At 39.6% G+C, this 18,582-nt stretch overlaps 1 protein-coding gene across 1 annotated transcript in view; it reads right to left on the minus strand.

Annotated features, from left to right (window-relative positions):
* Nucleotides 1-815: 815 nt before the first annotated feature.
* The window catches only part of FAM160B1 (family with sequence similarity 160 member B1), a 40,147-nt gene continuing 22,380 nt past the window's right edge, over nt 816-18,582 (minus strand). The window contains exons 12-17 of the mRNA XM_019555476.1: nt 17,990-18,133; nt 15,328-15,418; nt 13,693-13,836; nt 6,957-7,097; nt 5,492-5,595; nt 816-5,380 (exon numbers count right to left, since the gene is read on the minus strand). Coding sequence (XP_019411021.1) covers nt 5,275-5,380; nt 5,492-5,595; nt 6,957-7,097; nt 13,693-13,836; nt 15,328-15,418; nt 17,990-18,133 — 730 coding nt within the window. The 3' untranslated portion in view covers nt 816-5,274. The remainder of the gene's footprint in view (nt 5,381-5,491; nt 5,596-6,956; nt 7,098-13,692; nt 13,837-15,327; nt 15,419-17,989; nt 18,134-18,582) is intronic.

Genomic DNA, 18,582 nt, shown 5'->3' on the forward strand with positions numbered 1-18,582 from the left:
CATCTATTAAGTGCATCTTGACAGCAGGAAATCCAAGTGTTGCCATCTTTATGTTACAGCTGAGAAAGCATTTGCAGTGGTTTCTCTCCTTTACACGCAGCACAGTAACAGAGAGAGTAAAAATGGACATCAAGAAATAAAAAGATTTGTAAATGAGCTTACAGGAATTACAGTGCAACTGAAGCAGTTTTCAAGGACAGGTACCTGATAGATACCGTACCATGCTGACAACCCGCAATCACCCAGTACCACATACACATGTATGGGGATCTATATCATGTATTGCTCAAGTTGCTTTTTCATTAGAGTTCACAAGCTAAGTTGGGGAGAAAGAGAATGGAAACCTCAAGGTGCTGCAGGCACCTCACGGCAGCTGTTCAAGTAGATGGCATAGGCATTTGGGTCTGTAAACTAGGCACTGTGCTCTTGGAGGTCACCTGAGACATACAACTAGGGTCTTGACCATTTGCAAGCTCAAAGTAGTGGGACACTAGCCTATCTGGAGTGAGTGATTACATTCAGTCTGCTTCACTTACCTCCAGGTTTTAAATGGCAGACTGGATGTACTGTTTCACTTTGTGTACTAAACCATACTGCTGCTGTGTCCAAACAAACATCTGCTACGCTTTATCCCAGAAATGGCTGCATTTGTTGAAACACAAAACTTGTACAGAGCCTGAATATCCTTCAGGATGAAATGCACAATACAAAATACAACATTTTCATTCTGTCACAGCGATTTTGTGCCATTTTCTCCCAAAAATGAGCATCCAAAACTCATCTGGAATTTTGCAAAAATATAAATCAGCAATCACTTCATTTAAATTAGATTAATTTATTTTGAGAATATCCCTTTTAATCCTGCATGCATTGTTAGCACAAAAATTGTATTGTATCACAACCTCCTTTGTAAAACCTGGTATTGTACGTATTGTAATGTGGCTGCTTCAACAGTTCCTTTGTTGGAAATCACACATCTGCTAACCCTTGGCAACACTGTCAGTCAGTGACCTACACAAAGTTCAATAGAAAAAGTTTACTGAATATCCTCTGTTTAATGTAAACAAGGCAGGAGGCAAAACAAAGAGAATATATTCATAGAGTAACACTATTTTACAGGGCACAGAAAATATTAGTGACCATGGTTGGAAAGCCTTGTATATTATACAGTTTACAGATTGGGATTTATCATACAACCCAAAGCACATTTATGCAATCTGTAGATTTTACATAGTACTTCACTGTAACATTTCTCTCAGCAAGACAAATAAGGATGTATTTCATAATCACATGGCAGCTGTGCATTCATATAGTAAGTCATGGTAAGAAATTTACCATGCACGTACAAAGCAATTCCATGATTACCGGTGCCCTGTAAAATCAAGTGTAACAATCTTTACACTAGCAATAGTGTAAGCGAGCTCAGGATTTCGGTCCTTGTATATACACAGGTGATGTACAACCAGACTGAAGCTGTGTATCAAATCACAGCTCTCATATTGCACAGACGAATACATTACTGAACGTTACATTGATAAGATTTGAATGCTAGGGAGACTACAGGAAACAGACTATGGACAAACTTCTGTTCTAGCACGTATATGTTACTTATTACAAAATTTTCTACATCAGCTTCCAAATCAGGTACATACAATACATGGCAAAAAAGTAAAAATGTCTTTATTTACAGAAATGTGCATTAGGGTTAAAATGCAGTTTGGATCTGCTTATTGGAACCAACTACTCCCACTATTTACCCCCCAAGTATATCACTCTAACACTAGTGGCCACATTTTCCAGGGTAGTGAGCAGCACCTGCCAGTCCCACGCACACCTGAGGGATTTGCATATGCACTGAACATCTCGCTCCAAGGCCGGTGTTTCTCAGGTGTTCACTTGTGGGCAATAAATAACTAGTTACAAACGCACGTATAAACAGAGAGAACCAAAACGGGCATCTCAGTGACAGACATAGATCTGATGAATGAAAATGTGGACTTTAACTCTCTGCTTTAAAAAATAAAAGTGCATGAAAAACTTAAACAGAAAGAAAGCTCTATCTCTAAAGGAAAATTCAAATGGTCTTTTTTATATATAAAATAAAGTCATTGTCATCATTTCTGGTCATTATGGTTTCCTAAGGACCGCCCACATAAGCAGTAAAGGCTAACGCTTTCCTTTTCATTGATTCTTTAAGTATCAGGATAGATCCACTTTTTATAATTTATGGACTGAATTACATTTGGTTTGTCAGATAGCATCACCATGGCTACTGAAGACCGAACACTAAACAATTACATCTCCGATTTAAGAGTATTTGCAGTGAACCTTTATTGTTCTGCAGTGCAAGCACTAATTTATCAGAGTTGCAGCTAGGTGGATTGTTTTGCATTTAAAAGACACAGATGCTGCTGCTGTCTTTGCATGCAGTGATGGATACAACCCTTTACTGTGCAATGAGCTCAGGAATCAGCAACTGATTAAAAAAATAATGCCACTGTCTCCACCCTGCACTTCTTGAATGGCTTTACTGTGATTGCATTATTCAGACTGCTCCAGTGGAGATTTACCTTATGATCTTTCTTGCTTTCATGTTAACAGTGTTACGTCTTCTGGTTTGTTGCTAATAGGATATTAGGCAAATTCTAAGAGTCAGAGGGTTTGTTTCCCAATAAATAATGAAAATAGTAATTAAATTGGGAGGAAAACACAATTAAACTCAAACTACAAGCTAAAACAATAAAGGTGTCAATTCAGCAAAGCACTTAAATGTGTGTGTAGCTCCACTGCTTATCTTTGAGCATCTTCCTAAGTTTCATTAAAATGACTGTGATTTGGGAAGATACTTGAAATTAAGCTCATGTTTAAATGCTTGGCTAATTGAGGGCCTAAGTTAACATAACTGTGCGTATTACATATAAATCTACAAATATATATATATATATATATATATATTTGTGCTATGTGCACTGTGTACTGGCAGTTGCATTAAATTAACAAAGCTTCTCAAATGAACTGATTGTAATGCACATCACTCTAAAAATCATTTGCTACTCACAAAACATCTGTCTAAAAGGACAGGAATGAAGAGAAACCATTCTTCCTTAAATCTGCTCTTATTAACCTATCTGATGAAAACTTTATTTGGCCAAATTTAGCAAATCTGGCACAGGGAATTAAAAGGAATATTTCCATGTAACAGTTAAAGCCAAAGCCACGCTCTCTTGGGAACATCATTCGTGCCAGTTGTGAGACACTGTAGTTCTGTTGATGGCAAGCAGCACAGGGAGCTGGTGAATCAACGTGCTGTGTTACAGCAGTCACCTTTGGGCAATGCTTCTCTCTTTTGGAGTGGTGCCAAACCTGCTTTTTTTTAGCCTCCACAACCCATTAACCTTACAGGAGTATTCACCAGCAGAACCCTCCCACTGCTAAACATACTTGGGAGCGATTTTTGCCCATGACTGGGGAGAACGCTCTCGTTGCGCTTTATATATTTGCGAATTTAAAGAAGTACTCGCCATCAAGTGTCTACAAATGTAAAATCCAAAAAACAAAACAGGCAGCAAAATCAGGGGCAGCCAGATTCTTATGCCAGATACACTCATGCAAATCTGGAGGAACTCAAGTGACTTGATTAAATTAGTCCAAATTTACACTGAAGTAAATCAGATTAGAAACTGGCACTCTGTGTGCAAATAGCGTATTAGGCAAGACAAGCAAAGGGAAACACTGTAAACATTCAGGGCTACATCCTGCTTTGTCTGTCTTGGCTTCAATGTCAACAGGAGGGGCTAGGGGGACTGTTCTGTGCAAACAGCAGGGCAAAGATCACCATGACTGGGAGGAAGGTTAAGGAGCATGTCCAGCCCCTCTGTCTTGCTAGTGCATATGCCACTGACAGCAACAAGAGCTTGTTGAGGTGCAAGTTGCAATCACTCAAAAAGAGCAGGAGCAAAGGGTGCTTGAGGGGTCCATCCTCCTGAGCCTTCAGTGTCTGCTCCGGCTGGTACATGTACCCCATAGCTTGTGCTGGCTAGTAGGTTTCATATTGCAAAGGGTGCACTGGGAAGCAGGTTTGCTTCCTAGCACTGTGGAAACCAGGGGAGGTGTTTTGGTCCTAAGAATAGTATCAGCCCTTTGAGTGCCGCCTCATGTGGCATGAGTCCATCTTTTGCGTGGACACTACCATTAGGATGAGAACAGTAAAAAAAACGAGTTAAGAATGACAGAAGATTTCCTTTGCCAATTTTAAAGGCACAGAAATATACTTAAACCAACATCTGCTAAATGGCATTTTAAAACAAAATGAATACTGTTTCAGCAACTACTACTAACGACCTGTATAATTAACAGCCTTAAGAAAGGGACATAACTCAGACAAACTGAGGCCCACACGCAGAAGTCTATAGCAAATCTACTTACACAGATGAACACAACAAATCATTTGGAAAGTCAAAGACCACCATACTACAAATACCCACTCTTACAATATACTTCCCAACTACAGAGAGGATCTGATTCAACATTGCGTTACTGACAGTTGTACAGTGCAACTCCATTAAGATCAGCTTTACACTGATGCAACTTCTGAAAAATGCAGTAGTGAATCAGAAATTTTTTTGCAGAACAGTCAAAAAAATTAAAATCAATTGCATACAGATCATATGCATTTGCAGGTTTTTTCATCCTCTCTCCATTTTAAATAATACACTCGTTCTCTGCTTGCTGACTCACTCTTTTCCTTTCATATTTCCAGCTGAAGAGAAAAAAAGCCCCTTAAATAATTAAGACATGAAAACATTACAAAATTAGCTTGATGTTTAAAAATAATAAAGGTCACAAGACAGAAGCAAGCATATAAGCCTCAGATTATAATAAAACCCCAAACTCCTAAAACACTGTTAAAACAAGAGAATAGTGAGCAAAGTTCGGAGCCTGGGGTTCATCAGTTTTTGCAGCTCTTCAAACGATGGCTAGAAATGTTATGTTTTGATTTTCCTGAAGACTCTTTGATTGCATTCTGGGTTCAGTGTCAACTTGAATGGATAGATCTTCATTTCCTTCACAACACGGCTTGTACTGACAAATTGTGAAACGATGACCAAGAACTTGCCATTCACCATCACCCAACAGAAATTCTATCGTGTGCACTTTGGTGGGAGGCTTTATCCCTGCTTGCCTGAGTGGGTCAATGGGTTTGTTGTTTTGTTTTGTTTTTTTTGACTGAAACGTACTAGAAGATTTTGGAGCTCAGCCACATGACACGTTCATTTACGGTGTAGATGAGGTGTGGTATTTCACAAATGCAATTGCTGCCAGCTCTTTACAGAACTCTTCCAGTACAATCACTCCCTCTAGTAATGTCATGTGGTCAATGCTGGGAACAAGGGGAAAAAAACAAAACAGAAAAAAAAAACAACACAAGATGAGAAGCTGCACATGAAAGCAAAAGAAATATCACAAAAGGACTGCAATTTAGTTTACTTACATGGGCCCCTCAGGCTCTAAGCCAAGAAGACGCTTTCTGACCAGCAGAAGTTTAGGAGTGAAATCTGGAATGCGCTGGATTCTCACCATAAGGTCTCCAACGACCTGCAAACCGCAGAGGCAGAGACATACTGTATGAAGTGATGCAAATGAAGAGCCAGACAATGGTCCTTAAATAGCACTTAGCTTGTGGTGTGGTTATTTCAGCTACACAGCTGTTCCACAAGGGCAGCTTTCTGCCCTTGGATTCTCAGGCCAAACTCTATCTAGTTTGTCAGCTACTGACAGCATGCCCTTCTTCTAATTACTGGAGAAACCAACAGAGTCATCTGGATGCAATCTGACACCCCAGATGGATGGCTGGCAGCAAAGACTGAATGGGGCAGACTTCTGTATCTTCAAGCATGAGTGACCAATGCCTGAGCTGAAAAGATCAGCACCGTGGTCGCATGCAGACTATGAACCCGTGAGGTCTGGTCACTAGATAGTGACAAAAGAACTGCACTGCATAAACCCAAAAAATCTTAGAAAGAATTAGAGACGTGGGGACAGCAGATAAAGACAGATGTAAGGTGTAAGCACTGTAAACCCTTCTTCATAGCTACCACAAATGGAAATTTCCTGTAGCCGTGGTGAATGTGTCTAACTAACACAGGTAAACAGAGTTGGCCAATATTATAATAGTTTTAGATAAGATTGCAGAAAGGGAGGTATTAAGGTGCAACATTATAGGGGGTGTGAAGTCAGTGACATGAAGGGACAGGAGACTTCAGTGCCAGCAATGTGCTTGGCACTGTAGGAGAATGAACAGCTCCCTCTGAAAAGCGTTATCAAAGGATTCACCCCTGGCTCAGGAGAAAAGGGACTGTGGTCAGAGAAGAGGCTTGCTTAGTCAAGTGAAGATGGCAGTGTGCTATAGGGAGAGATGAGATTGGAGGGAGATAAGTAGGAGCTATTTTATAGTGGACTGGGCTCTACAGGCAGGGCAGAGGGAGGGAGTCTCACTTGGCTAGGACACAAGACCATGTGTTATAGTGCTGCATGCAAAGCAGTGTTCAGAAGTGGAGCTTACTTGGGCCTGAATCCAAGCCAACTCCTTCATAATCCAGTTTCAGGACAGATGGATGCTTGTACTTACAGCAGCACGTGACACTACCACATGAATGACAGCAGTATGGCCTACCCAGCATTAAAACAATATTATTGAAGATGTAAGGGGAATTCTACACCCATATGATGAAATTGCATGAACATGGCGATGAAACATCTTCAGATACAACCAGCTCATTCAGTGGAAAGTGAATTTCCCTTGTAGGACACGTAAAGAATCTTTATATTCCTTGCAAGAGACTGAACTGTTGCCACTCTAAAGTCAACATTACCCACCCTTTAAAATTAGTTACAGAGATTCAAAGTTTCTCACCATGGCGTAAGCACATATAAACATTACCTCTTCATTTACTCACCCTGACAATAACAGAGAAGAGAGATCGACAACCTGAAGCCAAATTTACATAGGGATCCAAAAGGTATTCATGTATATGTGGATGAGGAAACAGGGAGAGTTTGGACAACACAGACGTAACCTGTAAATTTACATCGTATGGCTGTGAACAAAAGGAGTCATCAGTTAGTTTCATTACGGCTCTTCTTCCTATAATCCATGTTTAGGTTGCTACTGAAGCAGGGAGGAATCCAGTTAAAATAGCAGGGAAGTCCTGCCATCCCCCAGCCACAACACACTGCACGCTGCTCTGCAACAAATATCATCATTATTCAAGGTCTTTGATTCAGAAGATCAGGCTACCCACGCACATAAATAAATAAACAGACAATAAATATAGTGAGGTGCTAGCTAAAGATTATACAGGATCTAAATATTTGATCACTTGTGTATTGAGAAGCTGATTGAGATTACAGGAGCTTGGGAGCCATCTAAGGGCCTAAAACAGACTGAGAGGAACAGATAAAATAATTAGGTTAAGTCACAAACAAATCAGCATCAACAGATTTCTAAATGGAAAAAGCCCCAAAGGCTGGCTGTTGGAACAGGCAGTAATTGTGACTGCTTTACACCTTTCCATTAAACTGAATGTGCCTGACCTTTTTTACATGTTCTCCTTCTGTGATCTCATGTTTGAAATATTCTCTTTTCCAATCTTTTTATTAGCCATGGGTGTGCCCTTAGTTTTGCCATAGCCTTTGCTGATCTTATCATTACATTTTTGAACAAAGCACACACTATCCATCATGTTGCAATGGGAGTAGTTCACTGATACAGGAAATATAACTGCAAAGACCCCAAGATTGAGGAGCTGCAGGGATATTGCTAAAGAAGTCCATGTCAGGATATTTAAGTATTGATGGCACTGAGTATCTGGAGTGGTAAAGAATCAGCAGAAAACTAGCATGATAGGCATGTATGGAGTGATGCTGCCTGACATCTGCCCAAGTGTCAAAGAGAAGTCTTAAGGAACGAAGGAGATGACTTGTGCTGAAGTGGCAGCTTCAACAGCTGCCGCAGCTACGATGAGCATGAAAGCTGGTGATGGAGAATTAGAGGGGTGGACAGGAGAGGTTGACTACAGCAAAATGAGTGCAGTTTGTAGCTGTGGTTTAAAACAAGGCAGAGCTGCTCAGTGATGAAGAATCAAGGAGGCCTGTCCTAACTTTCAAAACTTTACCCTGTAGAAAGGTTGAGCACTATTTTCCTGTAGGATTTGGCCTCAATATTTCAGGTCAACTAAACTCCAGTTTTAGCTGCTTCGTCAATGTAGATATCTTTACATGCATGTATTTTTGTTCCTTTTAACACAAAAGCTTTCTGAATAACTGCAGCATAGGCAATAAAAATACTATCCCCTTTTAAAGTTGCCATTAGGTGTTAGTGGACTTAAATCCTCCTTTGCTTTAAAAGGAGCTTTTGCACATACACAGTCTATTTTCAATTATTTTAAACCTCAAACTTCTCCATAAAACTTGATTAACATGTTGGTACACTGCTTGGAAAGCATCCTGTAATAACATACACCTTTTCCAGCATTTTGCCTTCTAGGATGCATGTTCCAGTGCTGATTTTAAAATCATTAAAGTTCTTGTCTTTGTGCAGCCTTCAAGCACTAGCTTTCTTCCTATCCAAAGTCACAAGCAGGCTCTCATACATGCAGGTCCTTTCTAAATAAAGATAGGGTCAACTACAAGTTATCTTCTATGCAATCCAAAGCCACTGTCCTGCACTGGGAAACGGACATAATAATACTTGCTCTCCTATACAGAGCCATGAGATCTAGGGAGGAGTAATATCTCAGAGGGAGGTATTACGGCATATTGGAAGATTCTGGCAATCACGTGGTGTCCCCTAAACATCAGTGCAGAATCAGTTCATAGATCTTTATAGTGTGAACAGGGCCGTGACTCAGTCAGGCTGAGAATTTCAGTTTATTTTAGCAGACTCTCTCAGTTTTTGCCTCTGCTGGAACAGATTACATCCCGTTCAGGAGAAACCGCTGCCAAGCTATTCAGAAATTGCATAATAGAATCCATCTCGATAAAACGGCTGCTGACTTTTATTGGATGACTATGAACGACAATGATACGCACACTAGAAACATACAGATAGGAAACTATGCAATGCTTAGGGTTGATCTTTTCTTTCTTTTCCTTCTCTTTCACTCCGAAATAGGAAGGACATTTACAGATGGCTAGGCCATCTCGTGGCAAAAGCAAGTACTGCACTGTGGGATTCAGGGCCAGGAAAGCAGCTTGGCCAACTCGTAGTAGGAAGGGTATTTTGTGCTCCTTTCTAAAGAGCAAATAAAAATGTAACCACCATCAGGAACTTGAGAAATCTGTGTCTGCCTGGCCTGGTAATGACAGCCTTCAGAGAAAAGCATGGAAACAATGGGTAGGAATAAGAATTCCCTTAGTGGAATACATTTCCATAAAACTGGTATTTTCATATAACTGTTCCTGGTACTTACTCTTCAGCTACTGAGGTGATATTTTGACTTTTTAAAATGATCACTGGAGAACCAGTTTATAACGACATTTAAATTGTTATCATTACACTTCTCAGTTGCGTCCTACCGAGACATCAGGTGACAGTTCACACCTCTCCCCTGTGGTTATAACATGTCACTCAAGGGGGAAGCCAGGTGTTTCACAGACTGGTTGAAGTGAACTTACAAGGCTCTCTTTTCTTTCTACCCCCAATCAGTGGGAACTATTTTTGTACCTCAGCCTCCATCGATGTGATAGGGAACTGATCCTTATCTTCGTTTGTAAAGGATTTTAAGACCTCTAGATAAAAAGTGCAAAAATGATCAGGATGTTTGTAAGCTGAAGATGGTGTTCCCAAACAAGGCCAAGTTATTCTGAAGGCAGATATTCAAGATCATCCCAATTCCTTCCAGAAACAAGTGCACAATCTGGGTTCATCTACTGTGAAAGCACAACTCGTTGTGCATGGTGTTTCCCTCCTCTTGAGGTTGATGGTTTTGTTGCGCCAGAGGAACAGAGCTGCTTCAGGAAGCTTTAAAGCGACCTGAGCTCAATCCTATGGAAGACTTTGATGAGAAGAGGACTGAAACCCTGGACGGGACATAGTATTCAATAAGGTGAGAGCAGAGGATGAGGCATGGCAGCGATGCCTGTTCAGCAGGTGGAAGTATTGGGTTTTGAAGTAGTTGAAGCTTTCAGGATAGGAGTTTCTTCTCACAGAGCATTTGTTTCTCTGCTTATCAGCAGACATAGTCAGGCACCAATGCATCAGCTAACCCAGCCCCCAGTTTTCATCACAGCCACAAGGGCTGGAAACTCAACTCTGAAGAAACACGGAGAGGCTGCAGGAACGGGTGAAATCGTGAATAAATTACTTCCAGGATGTACCAGCCAGAATCAGGTCAAGCCAACTCCTTTCCACAGCACTCAGACTACAGGAAGGAAAGAAACTACTTGACCACATGAGCTCTTAAGAAACAAAGAGCTAAGCATCATGCAAACACAGTTGAGCCTCATTATTTGACAAACCCCTGTGGGAGAGTGAGAGAAAAGTTCTTTAAAAGGTGTTCCCATCATAGGGTTAGTCAATTTGCTGTCTCGTAATGATGAAAAGGATTGGTTCCAATCAGTTAGGGAAGCTGAAGGCAAAGGTTTGTTATAACAGGGTTGTACTGTACAGTTTATACTACTAACAGAGGGAAACGTAACTTAGTTATAAAGCACCGAACTGGGATTCAAGAGACCTGGTTCTAGTCACAGCTTTGCCACTGGCCTCCTTGGTGGCTTTGGACCTGTCTCTCTGCCTCACTAAATAAAGCAAAGCTAAGAATACTGACCTCTGTAAAGCCTTCTATGATCTGCAAATAAAAAAATACTACATAAGAGTATTATATTATTGTGACAATGCTTAAAGAGCGATTAACACAACCTGCAGCTGCTGTGTCCATAATTAAATGCTCTTCTAAATTTTCCATTTGGGGCTGGCATTTCCAATAGCATGGATCATGTCAAAATCATCTGATAGAGCTGAGGGTTATTTTTCTGGGTTACATTAGCACTTCACTACTAATTATTCACAGGACACTTTTCAATTTGGTTTTAAGGGCAGGTTCTGGTAGGAAGTCACTCTAGCAATTTACTCGTGCTGCCCAGTTCAGGTTGTTTGTTTTAATTCTTTTGGAGTCGAGTATTGTTTTTGATGCCACAGACCGTAACATCTTGCTTGACTAACTCTGAAATTGGGCCATGCTGACAGGTACTACATCAAATTGGCATTGTGCTTCAATAACAGATGCTATTTTTGTTCCAATAGTAGGCATTTGTTCTTCAGGGGTCCCAGAGGGATATATTTTGTCCCTTTTACAATTTACTATTTCTCTCTCATTGCCCAAACAAAATTTTCAAATGTATGAGATTTATGCTTCCTAAGAGCTGATGATACGTGGATTTATTTATGACTCAATTTTAATAACACTTCAGTTAGTGATGTGTGGAATACGTGTGTATTGAAAACAAGACCTTAAGAGTATACAACATGTTTTTTAAGTTAAACGGGATGCAACAAGTACAACAGATACAAAAACCATTTGCCAGAGGAATGTTTCCTCTTTCCCCAAAAATATGGAATTTCTGATGCACCCAAAGTCATACAAAACATAGTTGTATTAAAATCAAGTGGTTAATGATATATATGCATTAGCATGCATACCTGACTTTGAAATCTCAGTCTTTTCCAATGTGGAAAAATAAGATTAATCTAATGCAATAAACATCTAACTATAATAAAACTCAAAGAAATTCAGTGTTACAGTACAAAATCTGCCCAAGGGCTTACTTAGTCTGGATGGAGTACACTGAAGATGACATGATATAAGGATACATTCTGCAGTATGTAGACAAAGTGGGGGGAGCAGTGCTTTAATTAGAGTGGCTCTCAGAGCTGCTCTAATTAAGCACTGCTGCATCTCATGCTTTAATGGTCCTGTGCTTAAAAATGGCAGCAGGTGCACTTGAACTAAAGTTTGTTTGACTAAATTCATCGAGTCTGCTCCAATGTGCTGGAATTCCAGCAGGTTGGAGCAGCCTCTGCACTCGTGTATAGGCTCTCAGTGGTGTAACGATGAAATGCTACCACCTCTCCTTTTGAAATCTCCTCGACTTTATAAATTAAATTCAACTCATGTGTGGTCTTTTCTCCAAACATGGGCAGGTCACAGCTTCTGGGTGCTGTTGCCTTCTGCCAGGGTCTATGAGCCCCCATCTGCTCTTCTGGCTCTTCCCATCTCTCCTGGCAGCACCATCTTACACATGGAGCTAGCTGCAAAGTTGTTTTCAGGGAATCACAGAACCACAGTAAAGCAGGGCTGGAAGGGACCTAAGAAGGTTGTCTAGTGCAATCCCTGTTCAAAGCAAAAACACCCTCAACTAAGCCATCCCACACAAGTATTTGTCTAATCTGCACTTACAAAAAATGTCAAGGAAGAAGGTTTCACTTTTCAATGAACACTTGAAAGCACCACTTGTATAGCATGTAACACTACTCTGGAGATAATATAGACTTTCAGGTCTTGTTTTCTTGAGAAAGAAGTGTGCAAGGGGTCTTAACTCTAAGAGCTAGCTCAACTTCAGGAACTTGAGGTAAAATCCTAACAAAGTCTACAGTTTTCGTACACACAAAAAAAATCACCCTTTTTCCCTCCTCTAGTGAAGACAGAGCCACAGAGAAGATAAAGGCAGAAAAGAGAAGAGAAAGAAAAAAGAGAAAGGAAAAAATATCATAAAATGGGGTTAAACAAAAAGGCATCACCAATTTCTTCTGCTTGTAACAGCTATATTAATATTAGAATATAATGAAATGGTAGGGAAAGACTTATTTTTAGGTCTATTGGAGTTGGTGGGGAGGAAATCCATACCCTCTAGAAATGTTCTTAGCTCTCTAGTATAAGGACAGCATGGTGCAAAATATATAATGATACTGTTTTAGTTTTAATATAATGGACAGTTATTATACAGTAAAGTTTATTAGTATATACTGGACCTGAACTGTTAGAAAAATGTAAATATAAATGCTGGAAAAATCAGAATAGGCTTAATGAAGCTAACATATGCAAAGGTCATATTTTTTACAACCTGTTAAAAATACAAGCAGCTTTTTAGCTATTAAACATGTTTTCTTCCATCCCTTATTCCTTCCCATAACATCCACTTTCTGCTGGGAGGACAATCATGCAAGAAATACTTGAATTTTTGTTAATTTGACAACAGTAGTTCCTTACCCACCTTAAACTTTGGGGACATTTCTAACAATCTGTATTTTAATTTAAATAAACGTAAGATTAGAGAAAACATTTAATACACAAAAAAGTCTGTTAACAGAAGTAAATGGAGTTTAGTGTAAGTGAAGTTAATCTACTTTTAGTATTTATAGAGTGCCAGTTCCTACGTAACTTACCAGTCTAGAAATCCCAACAGCAAGGATATGATGTAGACTAACTCCTCTGGCAATTGGAGAAGACTGCCAAACTAAAACCTTAATGTTCCTACTACCTAGAGAAGTCAAATTATACAGAATATGGTGGGGGAGTTACACAATAATATACTGTTGAGCATGTAGTATAGGCATTGATGTGACCTTGTGGAAACTAGTCGTTAATAAGAAAATAATAGCATCAGAAATGAGAGTCATAATGTGCTTTCTGTTACCTGATCAAGAATCCTGCCCATTCGGTCAAACAAAACTTTCAAGAAATGTCCTTCAAAAAATGGTGCTTCTAAATTGCACTTTTCCAAAGACCTGGGAGAACCTAGCCACTCCCATCGTAGGCAGATCGCACAATAATCCCGGAACTAGGAAGAAAGCAAAACATACTTAACTTTAAACAAAACACAGTGCAGACTGCAGAAGCAAGATCATTTGTAGAAACCATTTCACGTCTTGTTCCTACCCAGTGATGCACAGAACTATGAGTGGTGGCTACGGGAGAACTTCTCTTCTTACAACCATCCTGTTTTGAAAACACTCCGTGACAAAAAAATATCAGCCTCCATGCAAATACCCATTTCCCCCAATGATGTGTGCAACCTTATGGGACTTCTACAAACATCTTTCAGGGAGAATGGAGCCCTGACATTTTTGCTGGCTTGGCATACGGGCATATCCCAGTATGGGATGGTCACAGTGATGCATACATACTGCTTGGGATTCATCTGAAGCAGGAGTAATGGCAGTCAGTGAATTTATGCTGGAATAAAACAGGTGCGAGAGAAAAATCCCTTGTGAATTTTCCTCAAAGTACAGACTTAAGGAATTAGAACAACTACTTGGGTGGAATCATACCAGCATGGAGATTTTCCTTTCAAGTTAAATATTTGAAACAACAGGCATATCTTTGTGAATATATGGCAGACACCATTTCTCCTCTCTTATAGCTCTCAGAAGATTTTTTTCCCCAAGGAGGGAGATAATATGCACTTTCCTGCATCCAAAATTAGAATTTTATGAGAACTGTATGGAAATAGCTGCTCTCCCCAAGTTTTCACTTTCCATTTTCCTTTCTCTTCAGGAAAGGTGATGGATAAAACTCTCCTATCAATGCAGAAGGCAGAGCTTTCCGTTTTTAAGTGTTCTTACCACCATTCAGACAGTGGAAAATATTACTAGCACTGCTACACATATTTTTGTCCTTGTTTAATTTCTCTTGTACAAATTTGTTCTTCTATAGGAATTCACAGGCCTTCCCTGGGAACACTACAAACAAATGTCAATTATTCTCTGCCCAAGGAGATTTTTCATTATATTTTCAAAACAAAAACTCCATTTGTTATTTCAAAATATTAAACATTGATGTTTTCCCTTCCCACCAGCATTCTCGACTTCAAGCCTGCATGCCTGAGGCTACACGTTATTTACACTGAACCTTTATTTTGAAAGCCCTGGGTTCTGTAACTCATATACAGAATTTTTACATCCCCTCAGTTCTTCCAAAGATCCTGCCAGACAATTCATCTAGTGAATGCAAATAAACACAAAAGCAATTTAAGAACCAGTCTGCAGTGCAGGTTTCCTCTTATTATATTTCTTGCATGAATATTAATGTGCTTAAAATCATCCATAATTCCCATTATATTTGTGGTAACTGGATTTCAACTCAATTAAAAACTCTACAGGTAAGTTCTGATTAGTCCATATCGACTGAATTTGCATTCTTCTATCACCAGCTTATTTTGAAAGATATTTTCCATAGGACTAAACTTTTCCAAAACCATGTGTAAATTCTAATGAGCAATTCAAATTCCTGCAGTGATTAGTGAGAGGAAAAGATGAGTTTTGTACCATACCTGTCTGTGGGCATCTCTGAGGTAGGTGTCATAACCTGTACCCTCTACGTGGTATGAAGATTTGGCTTCATCAGGTACAAGACAGAGAAAGCTAAAAGTAATATAAATACATTGATAAATAAATGTTAGTCTGTATGATAGCAGGCCAGAATTTCATCATCAGTGGTTACAAGACTGAATCATCTGTTTAATGTACAAAGTGGGTTAACAAGGTAACATTACATGAAGAAATGGCACCATGAAATCTATGGTCAGTACATTTAGTCATATAACCACTGGTTTATATTCTGAAGTGTTTGTGTGCTTAGATGTACAAAAGTTTGTTTCTCTAGTACAAAATATGGGGAAAAAAGTGCAGGGTTTGTTACTTCTGAAAGCTGGCTAGTAAAAAGAAGGTGGAAAATCATAGCCACTTCCCAGCATTTGCTCAAGATTAAACCACATCAAGGCCAAATCCAGAGAAAGTCTATTGGTCCACTCATCAAGTCCAAGAGAACGGAATCCATATTTAAAGCTATATTAAGTTAATTTTAAGTGCTTTTATTGAATAAATAATTTATTTTCAGTTTGTTATGATGAAATACAGTAAAGAAGATAATGGATTATTTGTTGGTAGATGTTCCAGCTACAAATATTGCTGCCATTTGTTGAGTTTTGTATAATGGCTGTAAGCCTTCAGCAGACATTAAATTGAGTCTTAGTTCTAGGAAACGCTAACTCATTACAAGGAAATAAGCAAGAATTACTCCATCCGAGGTAAGTTAAAGAAAATCTGACTTTCACAAATGGTTGCCAGTGTCTCCCTACAGGCAGAGAATGGCCAGTGATACCAGTGAGAATTGTGTGTGCAAGGGAAAGCAGACTATCAGCGGACATCCCCCATGTGCTTCTTATTAACAAAGAAAAAAGCGAAATCTTCTGCAAAGCATTTCAAATACACAGGAGATTTCCATTCCACTAACTAATGCAAATATAACTGGACAACAGTGTCTGGGGAAAACAAAACAAAACACACTACAACTATTCAGTCTGGTATTCAAACAATTTACTTCCCTTGGGTCCCTGGCAGATGTTAAAATAATGGCACAACCAGGATGAGAGGAATTGTATACTCCTTCCCAAAATCATGCACCCTGGTAGGTTAGATATGAGATGGGGCATAAGATTCCTCCAGTCCCAACTCTGCAACCGCTGGACTGAACCAGGTCCTGGGGCTGCCTCAATCCTAATCCCACAGATTGGGTGTGGGCAGCTACATCTTAGCCCCAGGCATGGCCCATGACTGATCCTGACACTCAGCCATTTTGAGACCCAGAGCAGTCTCCAGCCTGATTGCCAAGATCTGCTGGTCTCAAGCTGGGCCCAGGGCTATCTGGTGCCAAAGCCAATAAACAGGTGATAATCTGCATTGGTCAGGACAGCCCCAGGTCCAGGACACATGCTACACATTCAATTTAAGGCACCATAGAAAGCAGCCGCAAAGATATTTTACATTATATGAGGAACATGTTTGTGGCTTGTTAGCTGTTTTATGGCACCATAAATTAGCTGAGCTCATGGCATGTTGTAATTTATGATATGACTAACACCAAAACACTGGTGCTACCTTGCTAATGTGGATTAAGTTATTAGATGGCATCTGACCCCACTCTTCATATTATTACCATCAAGAAAAATACCAATACTAAAGCACTTTTAATAATTTGTCCTCTTTGCGTCTATGGAAGGACAGAACACTTACAGAGATGTAACTGGCATTAAACTGCTGTAAAAAAAGTAGTGGGAAAAAAAAAAGATGCAACACCTTAGACAGGGATAACACTCCATCTAATCCAGTGAAGAATCTCTCCTGAATCAGGGGTAAAACTCTATCAGTGTTGGCTATGCTGCTTTAGTTGTCGGTCAGCAACCATTCAAGGACAGCTATTTGCTAATGACAACTAAGTTATATTACCTATCCCCTGCTGCCTAGCTGCAAAGCACAGTAATACTGCAATCTGTGCAGGTTATCAGGATAGATGGACATTTTACTATTTTAGATCCTACTGCAATCTCCATGTGTGTACAGACAAGCTGACATAAATTACACCAAGACTTCTCATTTCTAGTTCAGAGTATGCACAGCCATAAATTACAGGAGAGAGAGATGTGGCATCATTTCCTGAGAATGGGAACAATGGATGAACTATAATTCATCCTCCACTACCCACTGCACCCACTACAATTGTTCAGGGGACAACTATGGGCTGAGCTATGCAAAATTCCCACTGTCTTCAGTGCAGGATTGTCAAGATTTAGGAGACTGGCTACTTAAGGGAAAGATGAACACAACAAATGCTCATGAAAGGGGACATATCTTTATAACCCAGCAGCTTCATAGCTAAAAGGCCAAAAAGACTATGTAGAGTCTCTGGCTGGGAAGTTCTGCCTTATGTTAGCTGGCTACCTTATATTGAATTATTTTACTTGTTTGTTACAAACTCTAACCCTTGAGGAGGAACCCACTGACTGAAATTGCTAAACTGTTTATTTCTACTGAGTCGTTCCACCAGCTTACACAAAACAGCATGATGCCAACTAACCATCTAAATTAAATTTATTTTATGCACTCTCTCTCTCTCTCACTCACACACACACTTTTTATTTCTTCTTTCCAACTCACCTATTTACAATTTTGTGAACTTCAGTCTTCCCGTCATTTCTTGGATGTTCTGGACTGATTGGTGGAGAGGCACTCAGCCACTCTTGATTCAACAATGTGTTATCCGGGGAGAGATCAGTAAATAATGGATCTTCTTCCAGGTCTCTGTAACATGATATTAGACACAAGCACAGAATAATTCATTAATATATTATGGAAGATACGAAGACTTCCAATTGACAGGCATAGGCTCTCTAGGTTGCCACAATTTGGACAAAATTTCAATGAATGATTATGCAACAGTATCGGTATTTAGAGGAAAAAATGATGCCCATCTTTTTAGGCAGAGGCTTATTTAGTGGTCTGTGCTACAGAGCCAGGAATTTCTTGTATCTAATTCTGATACAATGAATCCCTCTGTATCAAGTTACTTTAATATTTTGACTCAGTTTCCCCCTGTACATATGAAGGGGACAATAATACTTATACAGGCAGTCCCTGACTTACAATGTTTTGAGTTACAACATTTCACATTTACAATGATTATAAATTCGACTTTTTCAACTTTATGACATCAGTTTCGACTTTACAACACTTGATCAGATGCAACGCCA

The sequence above is a fragment of the Crocodylus porosus genome, unplaced genomic scaffold (genome assembly GCF_001723895.1).
Source record: "Crocodylus porosus isolate Cpor-Errol unplaced genomic scaffold, CroPor_comp1, whole genome shotgun sequence".
In the NCBI taxonomy this organism is placed as follows: domain Eukaryota; kingdom Metazoa; phylum Chordata; order Crocodylia; family Crocodylidae; genus Crocodylus; species Crocodylus porosus.